Raw genomic sequence first — 18,346 nt, forward strand, 5'->3', positions numbered from 1 at the left:
GTGTTGGTCGTGTTGCTCAGAGGTCGCTGTGCGCAGTCTTATCGTGTGATGCTGCTTCAGTGGAAAAGACGCCCATCTGTCCCTGCAGACGGCCACAAAGCACACACCAGCAGATGAGTGAAGAGGGAACGGGTTTAATTTGTTTTGCAGGCGTCCCACAGGAGCTGTAAACAAGACGTGTCTGCAGTCTGACCCACGAAGAGCAAACGTCTGCATTCTCCATTCGTTAAATCCTCGTTACCTCGCCGTAATTATGCTCAGTGCCAACCCTGCTGAGGCCACCAGAATATGCTCCAGCAGGTCTCCACTGAGCCAACAGTAAAAATTTGAGGGCCCATTTATACGTCTAATTATTCCCCGTAACACAGACTTTACAGCTCTGTGGAGAAAACAAGCTTAATATTGTATTTGATTGACTCAGCTACTGCTGCTGATGACTTCAGGCAAACGTGAGCGCACAGCACACTCCAAGGAAAGGGAAGAGACAGTGAATCTGGGCTGAGACTGAACTGTGCATCACAACGTGTTTTCAGTCACTCTGAGCCTGAAATATGTCTTGATTTTCCTGCACAGCGTCATCACTGAGACTCACTTTGTGATTTGCACTGAACTCATGCAGCTTTAAAAGACATTAAAATAACTGGTGCACTGTAAACAAAGGCAGCTGCACACTGCAGATTGCAAAGCTGACTTCAAATGCAGACCTACAATCATTCAAGGGCAGATAAACAGTCAGACAGGTGGACAGAACACCACGACTTATCAGGTTCACTTCAAAGCAGAGAAAAAAAGGATCGAAGCAGCATCAGCCATAATGTACCTAAAACAAAAGAAACCCACGAATCTGGTTTAATCTGACATTACTTCACAACTTTTGACCTTTCATCTTTTATGGCTTCTCACACAGCTGATCAAGAGGCTGCCAGAGGCGGTGCTTCATCTCCACAGTGTCTCAGAGGCTTTTCTCGTCTCCGATGGCGAATGTGATCAATAACTTTGTCTCACCTGTCCTAAAACTCTTCATCAGAGCAGTCTGATGGTCTGACTGTCACAGACCGATTCAAACACCTGTTAAACTGGTCTTTATATTCAGGGGTCTGCTGCGTCAAACCAGTGAGTGTCGACCAAAGAACTACCGGAAGCTCAGTCTTTTTTCCCCTTTAAAATAAAACACATGTTTATATTTGGCGGTTTACACACGTGCTGTTATTTCAATTTCAGACACCTATGAAATTAGATTTTATTCTTTATTTCTAAATTGGAAAGTTGTCTCCTCAATCAGGCTGTTTGACGCCAGACAATAGAAGTCAGGAGTAGTGAACCTAATGTTGGATTTTCCATTTTGATGTAATGGAATATATTAATATATTTATCTATTGTGACCTATTGGCTTTTACACACACTCTCTGGTTTATGATAATGTAGAAGACTTCGCTTTTCAATTTTCAATATTTTTCATAGAAGTGGCGAATAAGGAAATATAAAAACACACAGAGCATTGACTTTGTATCCTGTTCTATAAAAATAAATACATTATTTTTAAATAAACATGTCTTCCCCAGTGGATGGACCGTGACCCCTTCCCCCCCACAACCGCCGTCATAAAACGTTTCAACGCACGTTCACAGATTTGACTTTGAAATTCTTAACCGGATGTCGTTCGTGCTCATTCCAGCAGCTTGACGGCTCCTTGGTCAGAAGCCGGTCCCCTTTACTTTCTCCGTCCAGAGCCTCTAAAGCTCGTCAGTAAGAGGTTTACTTGCGCGCCGCGGAGGCTCGTGTCGGTGGATCGTCCTCACTGATTAACTGACTGGTTTTACCTGTGTGAGAGAAACGGAGCAGGCAGGTAAATATCACCAGAAATCTCTGTTTTCGGACTCCTCTGTTGAGCTCTTTGGTGCCTTTAAATGGGCTCGGTGGTCGCTTTCTACCTGTTGAATAGACCCACTGTTTGTTATTGTGTTACTCAGAAAAAGCAGAAAAAGTGACGATCGGGCCTTTTTATTTGTCATCACAGAAGCTGGAACAGCCTCGGTCACGCTGCCTCAGACACTCCCTTTGCTTTCAACGTGCGCAGTTTGTCAAACAGACAGAATGGAGAGAGAAGAAACTTTATTTCAATCCACGAACCAAATTTAATTGATTTTTTTCTTAATTTAACTAAAAACCGATTTCAGGTTTTCATGTAAAGAGGTAGCGCGAGGTTTTTCTGGCTTCACAGGTGACTTCAGCTCCTACAGTTAACATGAGGAGCTTTGTTTTATCCCTCAGTTCTCATTGTTCCGCAGACTATAATGGAGAATCACACCTAATCTGGGTTATGGTGATCTAATTTCTAAGCAGATTAAGCGTTACAGAAGCGGTCAGATGTGGTGCGTCCTGGTTCTTCCTTCACCACGAGGGGAGGACGGAGCAGAGATGAGGAATATTACACAATTTAAAACGTATCCTGTGACTCAGGCTGGTAAAGTCACTGCAGTCCTCCAGGAATAAACTCCTCACTGCTGCCAGAGGCAGGAGGTCACAGCAGCCGGCGGGGCGCCAATGTCCCGCTGCGATCTGACACAGTGTGAGAGCTCCAGACGCACCGACACCTTTGATTTGATCGCAGCACACAGAAGAATGGGGCAGTATTAATTATTAAAAGCAGATCCTCGACTGACAATCAGATGTTTGTTGAAGAATTAGGGTCGATACTGAGCGTTTCATCACAGCCAATCAGAGCAGCGGCCTTCATCTGAATTAGCCTGAGTGGAAATGGCTGCTGTATCTGCAGGAGTGTGTGTGGAAAGACAGATTTGTTCCACTGGTACCAGTCAGCCAACCGAGGTGATCTCAGAGCTGCAGTTACATAACACACATGGAGGAAGAGGGGGCGAAGTTACTGTCTGTCATCTTCAGCCTCTGCGCTGAGACTCACCGTCTGTTTGGGTTTAATGCTCTGATGGAGGAGTTGCGACCCTAAAACCTGCTGTCGAATGAGTAAAGCTCCGTGTTTCCAACACGCTGCGGGAGATGAAACGTCAGCTCATCCATGGTTTCACTGACGGTGAACAGAGTCGACCCTGAGAAAACGTCAGTGTGGAAACCAGCTGCATCAGCCAGATGAGAGACGATATCATCTTTACTGAGGCGGTAGAAACAAACGGATCAGCAGACGAGCAAAAGGCTTTTTGTCAACAACGGCCTGCTGTGCGCAATTACGCGTGACGTGAGACCGAAGACTGGAAGGACGCTCAGGCGTGTTCGTTTGGACGCTTTGTCCACAGAGAGGACCCAGTGGTTCTCTGTCCCGCTGCAGAGACAAACAGCAGAAACAGATGTCAGATCAGCCTCATGTGGCTGATTGCATCAGCAGCAGCGTCCCGAAATCCAGATTTCAGGAAAGATCTGATCTGTGATCAGTGTTTAACACGTGACGACCGGAAGGCGCGAAGAGTTGGATTTTATGGGACAGAGGGGACATTTAGTGAGAGGGTGTTTGTGGGGTGAAGGTCAGTAAAGTTAGAGGTGGAGCTGCAGGGAAAATACTGCGGACTGTATTCAACTTTCACATTTTCAAACAACTTTAAAAAAGGTCCAACAATTCTTAATCACTTAAACATTTCTAGAAAACACTGGAGAAATGTGTGTAAACACAGATTAAACTGTGAATGTTTCTCCTTTTCCAGACGTCTTCATGTCATCTGTCATTTCTTCGTTGTTCTTTTCAATGAATAAATGAATCATTTTGGCTGTGAAACCTCTCAGAGTTCATGTTTGACGTCTCCAGTTTTTAATGAGACGAAACAAAGAAAAGTCAGTTAGTCGACCATCAGTTCATGGCTGCACCTCTGCGGTTCAGACGCTCCAGAAGGAAACGGGACCTCTGTGGCATTTCTCAGCTGAGCAGCTGAAGATTTTTGGCGTCCAGATCAGTGAGACGTGACGTTTGTTGAACACTGAATGTTTCAGGAGGCAGAGGAGCGATGAAGGCCTGAGGTCGGTCGTCCTGCAGGTTTCAGCAGACACAGATTTCTGACCTAATTCTCCTCACGTGGACGAAGTGTTCCTTTAAAGGAGGAACCAGTCCAGCAGGACTGAACCAGTTCTGGCTGGTTCTGGTCTGCGTTGGCATCAGTTTTCTGTGTGTTTGCGTCATTGTGATCATGTTGTCACATCTCAGTCTGCCGTCTGTGAAGCTTCCATGGAGCAGACGCTCGTCCTCCCGTCCTCTCGTCCCCTGTCCTCCCGTCCTCTCGTCCTCCCGTCCTCCCGTCCTCCCGTCCTCTCGTCCTCTCGTCCTCCCGTCCTCTCGTCCCCTGTCCTCCCGTCCTCTCGTCCTCCCGTCCTCCCGTCCTCTCGTCCCCTGTCCTCCCGTCCTCTCGTCCCCTGTCCTCCCGTCCTCCCGTCCTCCCGTCCTCTCGTCCTCTCGTCCTCCCGTCCTCAGACGTCAGAGTTTGTTATTTGAGTCATTTGTTTTATTAAGTTTTAATGGACTCGTGTATGTTTTCTGTTTTTAACTCTCATCTTATCCACATGGATCCACCTCTGATCTTAACCATCATTTTCGAGTTTTTCAGTGAAATTCAGATGGAAATATTGTCTGACACTGACACTGTGTCTTTCTACATGAATAAGGAGAAGAAGAGTCTGCAGCCATGCTAGCAGCTCTGTGGAGCTGCACACTGGTGCTTTGAGCTAAAGACCAACACCGGTGGAGCTGTCAAAGAGCATCCAGCAGGTGTGTTTTGGTCGCAGTGGTCACATGTTTCTGGTGGATTTATCAGAAACTGAGCTTCCTGGTGTTGATATCGTCTGTGATGAGGAGAATCTCTTCGTCCAGGACAGTCAGACCTCCTCAGTTACTCACCTGTGTCTGCTCGAACACGTCTTCATAGCAGCTGAACAGGTTAATTAGGTTAAAACTTCTGTTTTCCTCCTCTCTGCTGTGAAGTCAGTTTGGTTAAAAGCCTGAAAAACACCTGAAATGTAAACCTCACATCATCACCGCTCTGCTCGGTTCTGATGAAGGACGAACTCTTCGTCTAAAATAAACACTCCAAACAGCAGAAACATCCGAACCTCCCTCATTTTTTAAATAACTCATCGACTCTTTGACAATGCGAACACGAGCTGCGATCCAGTGACTGCTGCCATGAAAAACAGGACTGTTCCCATCAGGACTTCTTTGGTCTTTTTAGGTAACTTGTTTTTGTCCGTGAGAGTTGGACTCGATTCGTTTTCCTTCTGTCAGAAGCTGAAGAACTTCTCTGACTTCAGCCTGTTTCTGTCTTTAGAAGAACATTTAAGCTCTGTGGAGCTCCACACGCTGCAGCGTGAGGAGTCACCGCAGAGGAACGGGGTCCACGCGGATCCATGTGGATCTCCTCCTGTAGAAACTTCATGTATGAATTCATGGTTTTAGAAATCAAGTGATCCTTCTTTTAGATGTTTGTCAGGTTGTTTTCATGACCAAACCTCTGAACTCTGAACACAAACACTTGTTTACTTTAAAAGGCTGAAATTCCACAGTGACGGCTCAGAAGATCACAGAGCCCTCAGGCGTGACATCCCATAATTCACTGTGTTTGTGTCAGGAAAGAGGCTTTGAGATGTTGTGGTGATAAGAGGCCGAACGCTTTGAACCCGTTTCCCTGCGATCAGCGAGTCTCTGCTGGCTGAGCCGAGGGGTCTCCGGACCCTCAGAGCAAACACTCGGATTCTTGGAGAGTTTTCCGTCATGTGTCCTGCGGCTCGCTGAGGAGAAGCTCGTAAATCTCCTCCCGCCTTCATTCCTCTCTCCCCCGGCTCCTGCCTCCTCCCTTCCCCCTCACCCCATCTATCTCCCTGGCTTTTCCTCCCCCTCCTCCCTTCATCTCTTTGACTCCGCTCTTGTTTCTCCTCACAGATCTCCGGCATTTTGATGTCACATTCCTGAAGTTTGTGAAGAAGTGAGCCGACAGCAGACGACGAGGCTGCCAGAGATCCCGCTCTTCATCCCTTCATCCCGTCAGGAAGAGGAGAGGACGCTGGGATATGGCTTCCCTGTGTGTGGGAGCTGGACGGAGGGAGCTGAGCTGAGGTCGAGGTCTTCCTCCTCTCAGAGTCACATGTCAGCGTGAGGCCGCCGGCGCCGCTGACTGACCTAAATACTGAGACTCACCTGGAGAAACAGGAAGAGCTTCAGATCGAGTGAGTCTGCTTTGTGAGCTGCTGACGCTGCCTCTGGATTCAGCCTCACTTTCTGCTCCAACCTAAAGAGCGTCCTGCTCCACCCGGTGAGACAAACGCTCCTCTCCAATAAACAGAGTTTTGTCTGAATCGCCTCGCCTCCACCTGTCACAAGCAAAATGCCAGCGAAGACGCCAATGTACTTAAAAACTACAACTCCCAAGAAGGGAAAGAAGCTGAAGCTGCGTGACGTCCTCTCAGGTGACATGATCAGCCCGCCGCTGGGCGACGTGCGTCACAGCGCCCATGTGGGGCCCGAAGGCGAAGGCGACATGTTCGGGGACGTGGGATTCCTCCAGGGGAAGATGAACATGCTGCCGTCGCTGAGCCGGACGCAGAACGGACACTCGCGCTCGCACAGCGTGGAGAGACACCTGGATGACGGCTACGCCGCCAAACACGACTCACACAGCTACGCCTACAACGGCTACCATTATCAGCACTCCCCCAGCGGCCTGCTGAAGACCACCATCTCCATGCCTGTGTTCATCGCCCACGAACAGGCTCCACCCAAACCCCCACGCCTCCACCTGGACGACCCCTCCCCTCCTTCTCTGCCTCCCCAGCAAAACCACTTCCACCACCATCAGCATCCCACAGAGACGAGCCACAAACAGGCCAACGGTCACAGCGCCAACCACAGGCAGCACCACCCGACTCTGACGCTCTTTGAGAACGGCATGGTGGGTCGTTTGGCATCAGAGCCCTGCCGCGACATCTCGCTCTCCCCCACCCTCCGCCGGTTCGTCCCCTCCTCTGGCTCCTTCTCGGAGATCTCCTCTGAGGACTCCATGTCCGAAACCTGTGGGCCCCTGGACGTCCGCCGGGGCCTCAGCCTGGACTCCGATGCCGGCCTGAGCAACGAGGATCTGAGGAGCGAGCGCAGCGAGTCGCCCTGCGCTGCCTTCCAGCCGGCCGCTCTCACAGCCTCATCTGCTGTGCAGCGCTCAGACTCTATGGCGGGTTTAGACCTGGATCTGGGCCCGTCCATCCTGGAGGACGTCCTGAGTATCATGGACCGCTACAAGACCGAGGACAACCGCTGTGAGCTGTGAAGAACGGACAGATTCATGTGATGTACACATATTTTTTATACATGGTTTAATGAATCCTTAAAAACTTTGTAAAGATACTGAAGGAGGACACGGCATGGAGGAATGCACCAAAATGTCTTTTCAAGAAGACGACGCTGTGTTTCCAGCTGTTTAAAGATTTAAGAGAAGTGAGAGGCAGCAGGACGATGCTGCCCAACACGACAACAGCCGAGGCAACAGGCTGGTCCTGAGGAGCCTTTTTCAAAGCTGAACCTGAGACTCAAATATTTAAACTGAACGACACGTCCCTCATTTCTCTGGACAAACTCCAGCCACGACCCACACTGTCACCCCATCTGATGGAGCTGAGAGTTTTCTGCTCGTTAATGGTTAACACATTTCCAGCTGAGTCAGATAAACTCGTCTGTAGACTGACCCAGAGAAAAGGGGAGAAATCAGCAGCTGTGACCAGAATCCAGGAGCAGCAGGACTCACTCATGGATCGTGGAAAACAGCCGCTAAGAGTTCACGTCTTACAGCTTCAGATTCTGCAGAATTAAAATGACACATTCTCAGTCGAACTAAGCTGAACTACAAGCATAAATAGTTTCATACTGAAGGCCATATTCTGTCCTCATTCAGTGTGTCAGGAGACTGAATATCTTCACTTGTTTACTGTAACGCTTTGATGCCAGATGAAATGTGAAGAACTGAATTTACTGAAGACGTCGGCTGAAATGGTTTCTACCTGCCGTCCAGCAGCTCTGACCTTTCAGAGGGAAACTGAGGAAACTTGTTCTTGTAGTTCAACTCATGAAATGCTTTAAGTGTAAGGTGCTGCTTTCTAGATCATATTCAAATATTGGTCTTTTGAAAACACTCTTCTTCCATGTTGTGGCTCACTCTCGGCCTCCCTAACATTCACTGTCTGCATCATCACAGTAGCCTATTATTCAAATGTCATGTATGCTGTATATATGTCACTGTAAATGTAAGAATAAAACATTCCTATAAAGAAGACTGAGGCTTCGTGGACAGTCCTTCACACAGAAACACTTTGTATTGAGATTTTAAAAACAGGCATTAATAATCTCATAACTTCTGTGTTCAGACAAAACACACAAGCACAGACATAATTGTACTTGATAATAAAAAAGACTAATTATGTTTCTTTATTTTGAAAACAATCAATGGCAACCATTTATAGTGTATACTGTATGTATAATGACACCAACTTGAATAATTTAACGCGTTGCCGTTCTCGCTGTGACCACCAGAGGGCAGTAAAATAATAATAATAATTATTATTATTATTACCATTAGATCTATGAGGATTTGTTGCCCTCCAGTGGCCACACTCTGAAACTGCGATCTGTGGAATTAGTTAATACGCGTCAATGCAGCCATAATAGCGTGCTACCACTTCCGGGTGAATCTTTTCAAAATACAGTGACAAAAACTAAAGCAGTTGGCGATGAAGCGACAGAAATGGTGATTAATTATCACATCAGTTGTACAAATCAGCCTCTATGACGTACAAGGTGAGGACCACGTGATCGACGAGGGTATTCCAGGTAGCAGTTCCGGGCTCCTCAACCACCACTAGTCACCTTCAGTATAAATTACCATTAACATATTAGATTTCTCTATTTGTCAACTGAGCGGGTAGCGCCGAGTGTCACACCTGACACTGCCGAGTGTCACACCTGACACCTGGCGGAAATGAGAGTGGCCACGTGAGAATAATCATTTCTGAGATTGTTTCTGGTCGCTTCCATGCCGTAACTTTTTTTTGAAAGTTTTACCTGGAAGTATTAGCAGTGGTGCTGTTTTTACTAATGTAATATGTTGTAGTTTCCGGACTGTGGCCACTGGAGGGCAGTAAACACCCGTGATTCGAAATACATAAAAAAACCAGAAATTACTCTCGATAGAATATGATCCAGATACACCAAAACCAGTTGTGTTTTTCTACAGTAATCGGTGAGCAAAGTCTCCCTTCGGCCTCTATCATTTCCCAACCGAATTCATGTGTCATTTGGTCTTGCCAGACAGTAAATTAATCAAATTCAGTGCCCCATATAGTTACTTTCGCCAAAACCAGTGAATAAAGTTATAAAGTTGTGTTTTTGTTCGGTATCAGGTGATTTTCTATCAATTGCGGCGATTTCTCTTACTCTTCTCCACCTGGGGTCAAACTGGCACATTTTATTTTGAAAATTCTCACTGGAAATATTAGAAGTGACGCTATTTTTACTAATTTAATGTGTTGCAGTTCCAAATTGTGACCACTGGAGGGCAGTAACACACTTAGAAGCAGCTCGCAGTCATTTTAGCAACAAGTATGGACAAACCATCCGGAAACAGATTTTCACCAAGAGCTGAGGCAGAGCGGCCGGAGGAAATCATTGGGAAAACCAGAAAATGTTCTCAATAAAATATGGTCCAATTTCACCAAAATCGGTTGTGTTTAAGTACTATAATCCACGAGGCCCGATGTCCTTGCCAGAAAATTAATCAGATTCATTGCCCCATATCAGTACTTTCGCCTAAACCAGCGCATAAAGTTGGAAAGTTGTGTTTTTGTTCGGTATCAGGTTTTCTTGTCAAATGCGGACATTCTTCTTACTCTCCTCCGCCTGGGGTGAAGCTGCCTGGCAGTTTACCAGGGATGTACACAACATCGTGCCCTCTAGTGGCCACAGTTAGGAACAGCAACCTAACTATCAGCTATCATCACGCGCACATGATAGCATACTATGACTTCCGGTGAGGGCGGTCAAAATAAAACTTTAAAATCGGCAATGGTGTGAATATACGCGCTGTGATTGAGAATATTATGATCGAAGAAGACGATCCGTGTCAACCGCTAAGTGATAAAAAAAAGGTAGTTATTCAAGTCCACGCTACAGGTTTATCTGTAGAAATGAGTCAAGTAATCAATTATTCACACCACGGAAGGCGGTAATGCGCATGACAGCGACCGTAAACTGCCAGAAATCAGAAGGAGAAGAAGAAGCGTTTGCAGTGTGTTTGGTGTTGTTACACGACACCAAAGTTATCAATGGTTATTTCTAAAGGAGCAAAAGTGACTGACAGATAAGCGGAACGGCTGCTACACGTTTTACAAAATGAAGTAAGTGATTTTATCAACACAGACAGGAAATAAACTGCTCATGCAGGCATTGTGTGTTGTTCGTGCTAGCTTGTTTGCATTGAGTGTAACAGTACCCATGCTAGCTGAGATAAGTTAGCTAAGGTAACATTAACGGCGGCACTGCAGTTCATGCAGCTCATCCTTAAAAAGACAATTGTTCGTCTGTGTGTTGGTGTAATTTGCTGTGGGGTGTCCACGTTAGCTTAGCTACACACGCTTCGTTCAGCATGTCCACTTTGTAGCGATGTAGCTGCTACACGAAGTTAGCATCATTGCTAATAGGAACAGGTAGCCTCTGCTGTGAACGCGCAGCCTGTGTGAAGGGGTGACAGACGGCGACTCCCAACTGAGTTCGCTCACGGACGCGTAGCCCCAGGTGGTTTAGACGATCTATCCCGCCGGATTATATTTCACGTATTATCATATATATACACTGTCCCCTGATTATATTTCACGTATTCGTGTCATTTTTAGCATATATTATGTATTGGTTATCATATATATACACTGTCCCCTGATTATATTTCACGTATTCGTGTCATTTATAGCATATATTATGTATTGGCACACGTATTATTTCTTAACACACCACTCCAGTAAGAATAACACTACTGGATAAAAGCGGCAGTAATGCCAGTAACAGGACGACTACTACTACTACTACAACTACTACCACAGATACTGAACGAAGGATACAGTACATCGTACTACCAAACCAGAGGCATGGCGAACTCAAGAGTATCTGTGATGTGACGTTAACTGACCGGAAACGGAAAGAGGATTTATCCACCACTTGTTAAAACGTAACGACAAAGTCAATTCATAGGCTAATGGTCATACTGTAGGTGTATTTGAAACAATATGTCACTAATTATATGTCAAATACACTTGTACGTAACAAAAAACTAACATAAAAAAAGATAACTAGCTCCGTTATATGTCGGTGGGCTCGATAGTCTGGCTAGCGGGAGAGTGCCGACCGGGGATAGTCCCGCGTTGGGGTCGACAATCAGGGAATCGTGTGAAGTCACTGCTGTCTGATTCCAGGCTCAACATCGACGGTCTGCTGGTGTATTTTCCGTATGACTACATATATCCTGAGCAGTACTCCTACATGCTGGAGCTGAAGAGGACGCTGGATGCTAAGGTGGGCGGCGTTGATGTGTCTCAGTTTCTTGTACAGGATGTTCAGTGGGATTAAAACAGTGTTGTGGCTGAGCAGGCGACCATAACCCTGTCAAACCTAAGAATGATATCATGTACACGTTAATACAGATGCTGCGTTCACTCAGACTAGAAGTAACTGTGTGTGTGCGCTTTGATCAGGGTCATGGAGTCCTGGAGATGCCGTCAGGAACAGGGAAGACCATCTCTCTGCTGTCTCTCATTGTCGCCTACCAAAGGGTGAGTTTATGTTTTGTGTGTGTTCGTGTGACGTCTTGTGTTTTTGGGCCACTGTGGCCCCTCATCAGCCAACATCTATGAACACATTAATATGTGGAGGTCTCTCTCTCTCAGATGTTTCCTTTGGAAGTGACCAAACTAATCTACTGCTCCAGAACGGTTCCTGAGATCGAGAAGGTGAGTCAGTGTCGAATAAAGTCACAAGAAAGGTGAAGATGAAAGGTGTCATTAAAGGACATAAATGGCTCAGACGCTTCAAAGTTAAAATCAAACTGTAGAACACTTCAGAAAAACTTCAGACAACGTTAAAAATCATCAGAACTCGTCTCGTGTATTTGATCCCTGTCTGATTAGGTGGTGGAGGAGCTCAGGAAGTTGATGGAGTTTTATTCCAAGCAGACTGGAGAGAGCAACAACTTCCTGGCTTTGGCCCTTTCCTCCAGAAAAAACCTCTGCATCCACCCAGAGGTACAAACAGCTGCTGTCCAGGACGAATCAGGACCTCGCATGAACGCACCATTTAAAGGTCTGTAAGTAAATGTCTGTCTGCTGTAACCAGGACGGTCTGCTTCTGTCCAGGTGAGCTCTCTGCGCTTCGGGAAGGAGGTTGATGGGAAGTGTCACAGTCTGACTGCATCGTACATTCGTGCTCAACGCCACAGCGACCCCAACCTGCCCGCGTGTCGCTTCTACGAGGTAAGGTGTCGCCTGAACACATCCACATCAGACCAGGGTGTAGAATATTTGGGATGAAGTTTGTGAAGTCGTATTCTGATGCCAGAGTCTGTTAAAGTGCTGTTCTGTTGGGTTAGGTCTGTTTTCTCAAATGTAATCGTTCAGTTGGTCAGTTTCAGTGTGACTCAAAGAGCTCGTTCTGTCAAACGGCCGGCCCGAAACTCAAAGGTGTTCAGTTTCAGCAGCATTTACTAGCTTCTGTTGTGTGTGTGTAGGAGTTCGATGCAGTCGGCCGACAGGTGCCTCTTCCTGCTGGCATCTACAACCTGGACGACCTGAAAGACTTCGGCAGGAGGAAAGGCTGGTGTCCGTACTATCTGGCACGCTACTCGGTACGATGCGCGATACGCGATACGGATGTTTGAAGCTGCGTCATGAAGCTTGGTGTCGGATCTCTGAGCTCGTCCTGTTTTGTCTCCCTGTCTTCGTCCCTCTCAGATCCTTCATGCTAACATTGTGGTGTACAGCTACCATTACCTGCTGGACCCCAAGATAGCCGACCTGGTGTCCAAAGAGCTGGCCAAGAAGTCCGTCGTGGTGTTTGATGAGGCTCATAATATCGGTGAGGACGTGACCTGAGTGCAATCAGGTGGATTCATCATGTGTAAATGATTCTGAGAAGAGTTTTGTCATTCTGATCGAATTTGGCTGATTAGGCTAAACTGTTAGCTTCACGTTGTTCATGGGGAACGTCACCATGGCTGAAATGTGCCGGTGGTGGGAAGGAGTCTGCAGACGTGGCAGCGGCTGCCTGTGTTTGCTTGTTGAACTGATGTTTTGATAAGTTGCCCTCATTGGCCCTCCTTCCCCTCCTCCTCAGACAATGTGTGTATCGACTCCATGAGTGTGAACATCACGAGACGAACGCTCGACCGCTGCCACAACAACGTGGACACACTTCAGAACACCATTCACAAGTAAGAGCCTGGCGAGGTCGGCCGGTGGGCTGAAACATCGAACTCACCGAGCGCGTCTCAGCTCCTCCAGAGCCAGGAGAGAGTTTTTAGTGACTGAGATGTCTTTTCCTGTCAGTTAAAAAGAGAAATGATGGTGTCCACCATTTTTATTTCAATCTCGTCCTTGATAAGAGAGGAACGATCAGATAAGGTGAATGTGATTTACTGTCATTTCCATCGCCTTCAGCTTCCTCTTCCTGTCGCCTCTCCTGATAGGATAAAGGAGACAGATGCTGCTAAACTGAAGGAGGAGTACAGGCGACTGGTGGAGGGGCTGAAGGAAGCCAGTGTGGCCAGAGAAACGGACGTCTACCTCTCAAATCCTGTGTTACCAGATGAAATTCTTCAAGGTGTGGCCAACAGCAGGACTCATCTTCATCCTTTAGATAGTTCAGCTTAAAAAAAACTGAGTCTTCAGAAAGTGTGAAGACGTCTGTGTTTGTGTGACGTCTCCTCTCAGAGGCCGTCCCCGGGACCATTCGCACGGCAGAGCACTTTGTCGGTTTCCTGAGACGTTTCCTGGAGTATCTGAAGTCCCGTCTGAGGGTCCAGCATGTGGTGCAGGAGAGCACGCCGCAGTTCCTCAAAGACATCTTCGACAAAGTCTGCATCGACCGCAAGCCTCTCAGGTCAGTGAGTCTGAGGCTTTAGTCGGGGACGTGGCCTTGATCATGTGCTCAGTGTCTCACTTTCCCTGTGACGTCATTTCCTCTTTTCACATCTTCTCTCCTTGACCTTTGACCCTCCCCTCTGTGTCTCCAGGTTTTGTGCCGAGCGCTTACAGTCGTTACTCCGGACTCTGGAGATTGCTGACATCGCAGATTTCTCTGCTGTTACGCTCATCTCTAACTTTGCCACCCTGGTCAGCACCTACAGCCAAGGTCCCAAAGCACCCGTGCACACCTGAAGCACACCTGAAGCACACGCTGTTCAGTCAGAAGTCTGCCTCGTTTTATCTGAGCTTCATCTTCCTCTCTCTGTCTGCAGGTTTCACCATCATCATCGAGCCCTTTGAAGACAGAACTCCCACCATCGCCAACCCCGTGCTGCACTTCAGGTGGGGGAGACACAGCAAAACCTTTAACCTTAAACGTCGCTCTGAGATGTTTGATCAGCAGCAGAGCCTTCAGCACAGGACCAAAGGCTTCACAAACATTTCTGCCGGAACAGATTTCAGCTGCAAAGCCTGGCGAGCCTCGACGAGCAGCTGTGAGACGTTCGTGTGGGGTCAGAGCTCTGACAGCTGATCGCAGGTCACAGCGGCTGCAGGACGAAGCCTGTGAGATGAAATCAGTGACTGTTCTGATCTTTGTTTGTCTCTGTTCGTCTCTCAGCTGCATGGACCCGTCTATCGCCATCAAACCCGTCTTTCAGAGGTTTCAGTCAGTCATCATCACCTCGGGGGTGAGTCCGTCACCGCCGTCTCTGTCTTCTTTTGCCTCGTGGCGTTCATGTCTCCTTTGTGCTGCTTTATTTCTCTGTGAGCTTTCCTTCACACCTCCTTCTGTTCGACCTCCTCAGACTCTCTCCCCGCTCGACATCTATCCCAGAATCCTCGACTTCCGCCCGGTTACCATGGCGTCGTTCACCATGACGCTGGCGCGGACCTGCCTCTGTCCTCTGGTGTGTAAGTCAGACACACGTCCTTCATGGCGTGCAGACACCGGTCATCTCATCGAGCTTCGTCTCTCTCCTCCACAGATTGTTGGTCGGGGGAACGATCAGGTGGCGCTGAGCTCCAAGTTTGAGACCAGAGAAGACTTCGGTCAGTCGTTTGTTTATGAGCACATGAATGTGTGAATGTGACGTGTACGTTTCTCTGGTTCTTCATCAGGACGTCTTTTCCCTTTTTTTTGTTTCCAGCTGTGATTCGGAATTATGGAAACCTCCTCCTCGAGATGTCTGCCATCGTTCCCGACGGCATCGTGGCCTTTTTCACCAGCTACGTCTACATGGAGAACATCGTGGCGTCGTGGTACGAACAGGTCAGAGTGTGGACACACACACACACACACGCGCACACACACACACGCACACACACACACACACACACGCACTACTACTACTACTAATCATTATCTGACATCGTGGAAACAGGATAGAAAACATGTCAGCGATCATTTGTTCTTTCATTCTTACAGTATGTTTCTTTATATTTTTATCTCTCTGTACATGAACGAGTCTCAGCTCACAGTTGTGTGTGTGTGTGTGTTTTGTGTTTCTATTTGTTTGCAGGGAATCCTGGAGAACATCCAGAGAAACAAGCTGATCTTCATCGAGACTCCAGACGCTGCAGAGACCAGCATGGCGTTGGAGAAGTACCAGGAGGTCAGAGATGATTGGATGATTTTGACCATCAGAGCTGCTGTGGTGCTTAACGCCTGTGATTGTTTTGTTAGCATTAGCAGGACAGTACGAACAAACTCGCGGTCGTATTTTATCTCCCACACGTTTGACCTCTGACCTCTGTGTCTCTGCTCCTCAGGCTTGTGAGAACGGCAGAGGAGCCATCCTCCTCTCTGTGGCCAGAGGGAAGGTCTCCGAAGGAATAGATTTCGGTGAGTGATGGTGATGCTGCAGGTGACTGACGCCTCCTGTGGGGAGGTCAGGTGTGTGTGGGCGTGTTCAGTTTTCAGCGTGATGACTGAATCGTGTTGTGTTTTGTGTTCAGTGCATCACTTCGGCCGAGCGGTCATCATGTTCGGGGTGCCTTATGTTTACACGCAGAGCCGCATCCTGAAGGTCAGAAGCAGAACTCACTCTCACCACGAAACGCACCACATCTGCCTGGAGTCTGTGCGAACGTCACGGCCTGTGACACCCCACAGAGGAGGGCCGTGACGTCAGTGTGCTGCTCACTGCAGAATACACTGAAGAGAAGTGAATGAGTGAATGATTTCAGACAGAAAACGTCTTCACTCTCAGCCACAGCACAGGTCTGAAACACGAGAGACAACAAAGACCAACATGGACCAAACACACTGAACACACACTCAGCTGCCAGTTTATTAGGGACACTTAGTCAACAAGGCCATGAATCAGTGATGATGTAGGATTATTGAATTAACAACATGAATAATATGTTTGACTGTGAAGCTGATTTCATTTAATTCATCTAAGATGTGATTACTGATTGGAGGAACAGTCTTTTGTTCCATATCTGTCTCTGAGCAGACCCTAGACGAGCACAGACGTTCTCATGAATCTTCTTCTTCTTCTTCATGTTCATAAATCTCACGCCTCCTTCGTCTTCTTTGTCTCCTCCTCACTCTGACTGCTCAGTTTTAGTGTCAGCGCTCTGCTCATGGCTGTATTTTTCCCTCCTGGCTCACACGTCTCAGGCTCGTCTGGAGTACCTTCGGGATCACTTTCAGATCAGAGAGAATGACTTTCTGACGTTCGACGCCATGCGTCACGCGGCTCAGTGCGTGGGCCGAGCCATCAGAGGAAAGACCGACTACGGACTCATGATTTTTGCTGACAAGGTGTGTGTGATGCTTCCAGACAGTCTGAATGATGCTCCTGCCATAGAACAGCTGGCCTCTAAACAACACGATTCCTCCGCCTCACCTTCACTGCTGGGAGGTTCCAGCACAGCCAGTCTTCTGATTCCACCATGTGTCTCCTGTCCTCAGCGTTATGCCCGAGCGGACAAACGTGGGAAACTTCCTCGCTGGATTCAGGAGCACATCAATGACGGCAGTCTGAACCTCACCGTGGACGAGGCCATCCAGCTGTCCAAGCACTTCCTGCGGCAGATGGCTCAGCCTTTCAGACAGGTACGCTCACACCTGCCAAGTATATAAAAGCTTAAAGGTCCTTCAAAGTGTTGTTTTTCAGCATATTTAGTCGACAGTTTTCTTTCGATCACAGAAGAAATATTTCATGATCAAAAAGTCCAGAAAGGACATGAAGTTACTGTCATCACAGGCATTGAGTCTCACGTCTTACATGAACATTCAGGCTTTTGAGCTTCTGGGTGAGATCAAATGAAGAGAATAGTGAGGAAGTTTGATATGAAACGGTCGTTTCAGACGTACTTTTACTCACTGTCACATAAAACCACGTCTGTTTTCGAGTCATTTGAGGTTTTGGAGCAACTTCTCACCTTCATCTGTTTGATTTGAAGCTGCACAGTGAACAGGAGGATTAACCAGAGATCCTCAGACCGTCAGCGGTCTGTGACGACTGTACTCAGCATCTGTTTACCTGTCTGATAGCCTGTCTGTCTGTCTGTCTGTCTGTCTGCAGGAGGACCAGTTGGGTCTGTCTCTGCTGACTCTGGAGCAGCTGGAGTCGGAGGAGATGCTGCAGAAAATCACTCAGATTGCTCATCAGACCTGAAGGTGACGTACACTGCGTAATGTCGCCACCACGCCCGTGACGGCGTTACGATGACGCCATTACTGTGACAGTCAGGACGACAAACAGCAGATGTAACTTAGTTTATTTGAAACTGAATTTCTCATATGAAGCAGTTTGTTTTCCGTGGATTGAAAAGGATTTCAGTCTCACGTCGGCCCGGCTCTGGTTCCAGTAAGGATTTCTGACTGGATATCGGCCAGTTTGAGCCTCATAAAAGGCACAAAAGTTCAGTTTTTCATCCCATCAGATTCAGACACGTCAAACAAATTCGGGATTTGGCAGTTTTTGCGGAGCTGGTCCAAACGTTTGGCAGGTCGACGTGTTGCATCGACTGTCTGTCACACAGGCAGGACTGATGGTTTCCTCTGCAGCTGGACAGTCGTTTTATATTTCTGTGTCTGTTGTTCAACCAGGAAGGTGGAATATAAATGTTTGTATTTAACAGTTTATTTGTGTTGAATTTCTTTCAGAGTGCTCTCCAT

General features: G+C 47.4%; 2 protein-coding genes across 4 annotated transcripts; both read left to right on the forward strand.

Moving 5' to 3' along the window:
* The first annotated feature begins 1,709 nt into the window (after positions 1-1,709).
* On the forward strand, positions 1,710-8,265 carry LOC143323682 (uncharacterized). 3 transcript variants are annotated; one of them, XM_076735682.1, is made up of 2 exons: positions 1,710-1,846; positions 5,891-8,265. In XM_076735682.1, exon 2 carries the CDS (start codon positions 6,333-6,335, stop codon positions 7,266-7,268), a length of 936 nt encoding a protein of 311 aa, XP_076591797.1. In that variant the 5' UTR covers positions 1,710-1,846; positions 5,891-6,332; the 3' UTR covers positions 7,269-8,265. The 3 variants fall into 3 exon arrangements, with proteins under 3 accessions (XP_076591797.1, XP_076591798.1, XP_076591799.1); XM_076735683.1 differs by lacking the exon at positions 1,710-1,846 and adding an exon at positions 1,938-3,494; XM_076735684.1 differs by lacking the exon at positions 1,710-1,846 and adding an exon at positions 4,616-5,183.
* A 1,974-nt stretch (positions 8,266-10,239) lies between these two features.
* On the forward strand, positions 10,240-18,306 carry ercc2 (excision repair cross-complementation group 2). Its single transcript, XM_076734703.1, has 23 exons — positions 10,240-10,383; positions 11,452-11,551; positions 11,731-11,808; positions 11,923-11,985; positions 12,163-12,276; positions 12,388-12,504; positions 12,759-12,875; positions 12,982-13,105; positions 13,364-13,460; positions 13,716-13,849; positions 13,960-14,128; positions 14,262-14,380; positions 14,487-14,556; positions 14,834-14,903; positions 15,021-15,122; positions 15,201-15,264; positions 15,363-15,484; positions 15,735-15,827; positions 15,985-16,057; positions 16,171-16,241; positions 16,841-16,984; positions 17,135-17,278; positions 17,751-18,306. The coding sequence occupies exons 1-23, from the start codon at positions 10,379-10,381 to the stop codon at positions 17,841-17,843; spliced, it is 2,283 nt and encodes a 760-aa protein (XP_076590818.1). The 5' UTR covers positions 10,240-10,378; the 3' UTR covers positions 17,844-18,306.
* The last annotated feature ends 40 nt before the right edge of the window (positions 18,307-18,346 follow it).

This window comes from Chaetodon auriga, chromosome 7 (assembly GCF_051107435.1).
Source record: "Chaetodon auriga isolate fChaAug3 chromosome 7, fChaAug3.hap1, whole genome shotgun sequence".
Classification (NCBI taxonomy): domain Eukaryota; kingdom Metazoa; phylum Chordata; class Actinopteri; order Chaetodontiformes; family Chaetodontidae; genus Chaetodon; species Chaetodon auriga.

Excerpts from the sequence above, each read along its gene's own strand:
- LOC143323682 (XM_076735682.1), top strand. The coding sequence starts at position 6,333 with ATGCCAGCGAAGACGCCAATGTACTTAAAAACTACAACTCCCAAGAAG.
- ercc2 (XM_076734703.1), top strand. Across the intron at positions 15,265-15,362 it reads TGAGACCAGAGAAGACTTCG|CTGTGATTCGGAATTATGGA; the intron begins GTCAGTCGTTTG and ends TTTTGTTTCCAG. Across the intron at positions 16,985-17,134 it reads TCATGATTTTTGCTGACAAG|CGTTATGCCCGAGCGGACAA; the intron begins GTGTGTGTGATG and ends TCCTGTCCTCAG.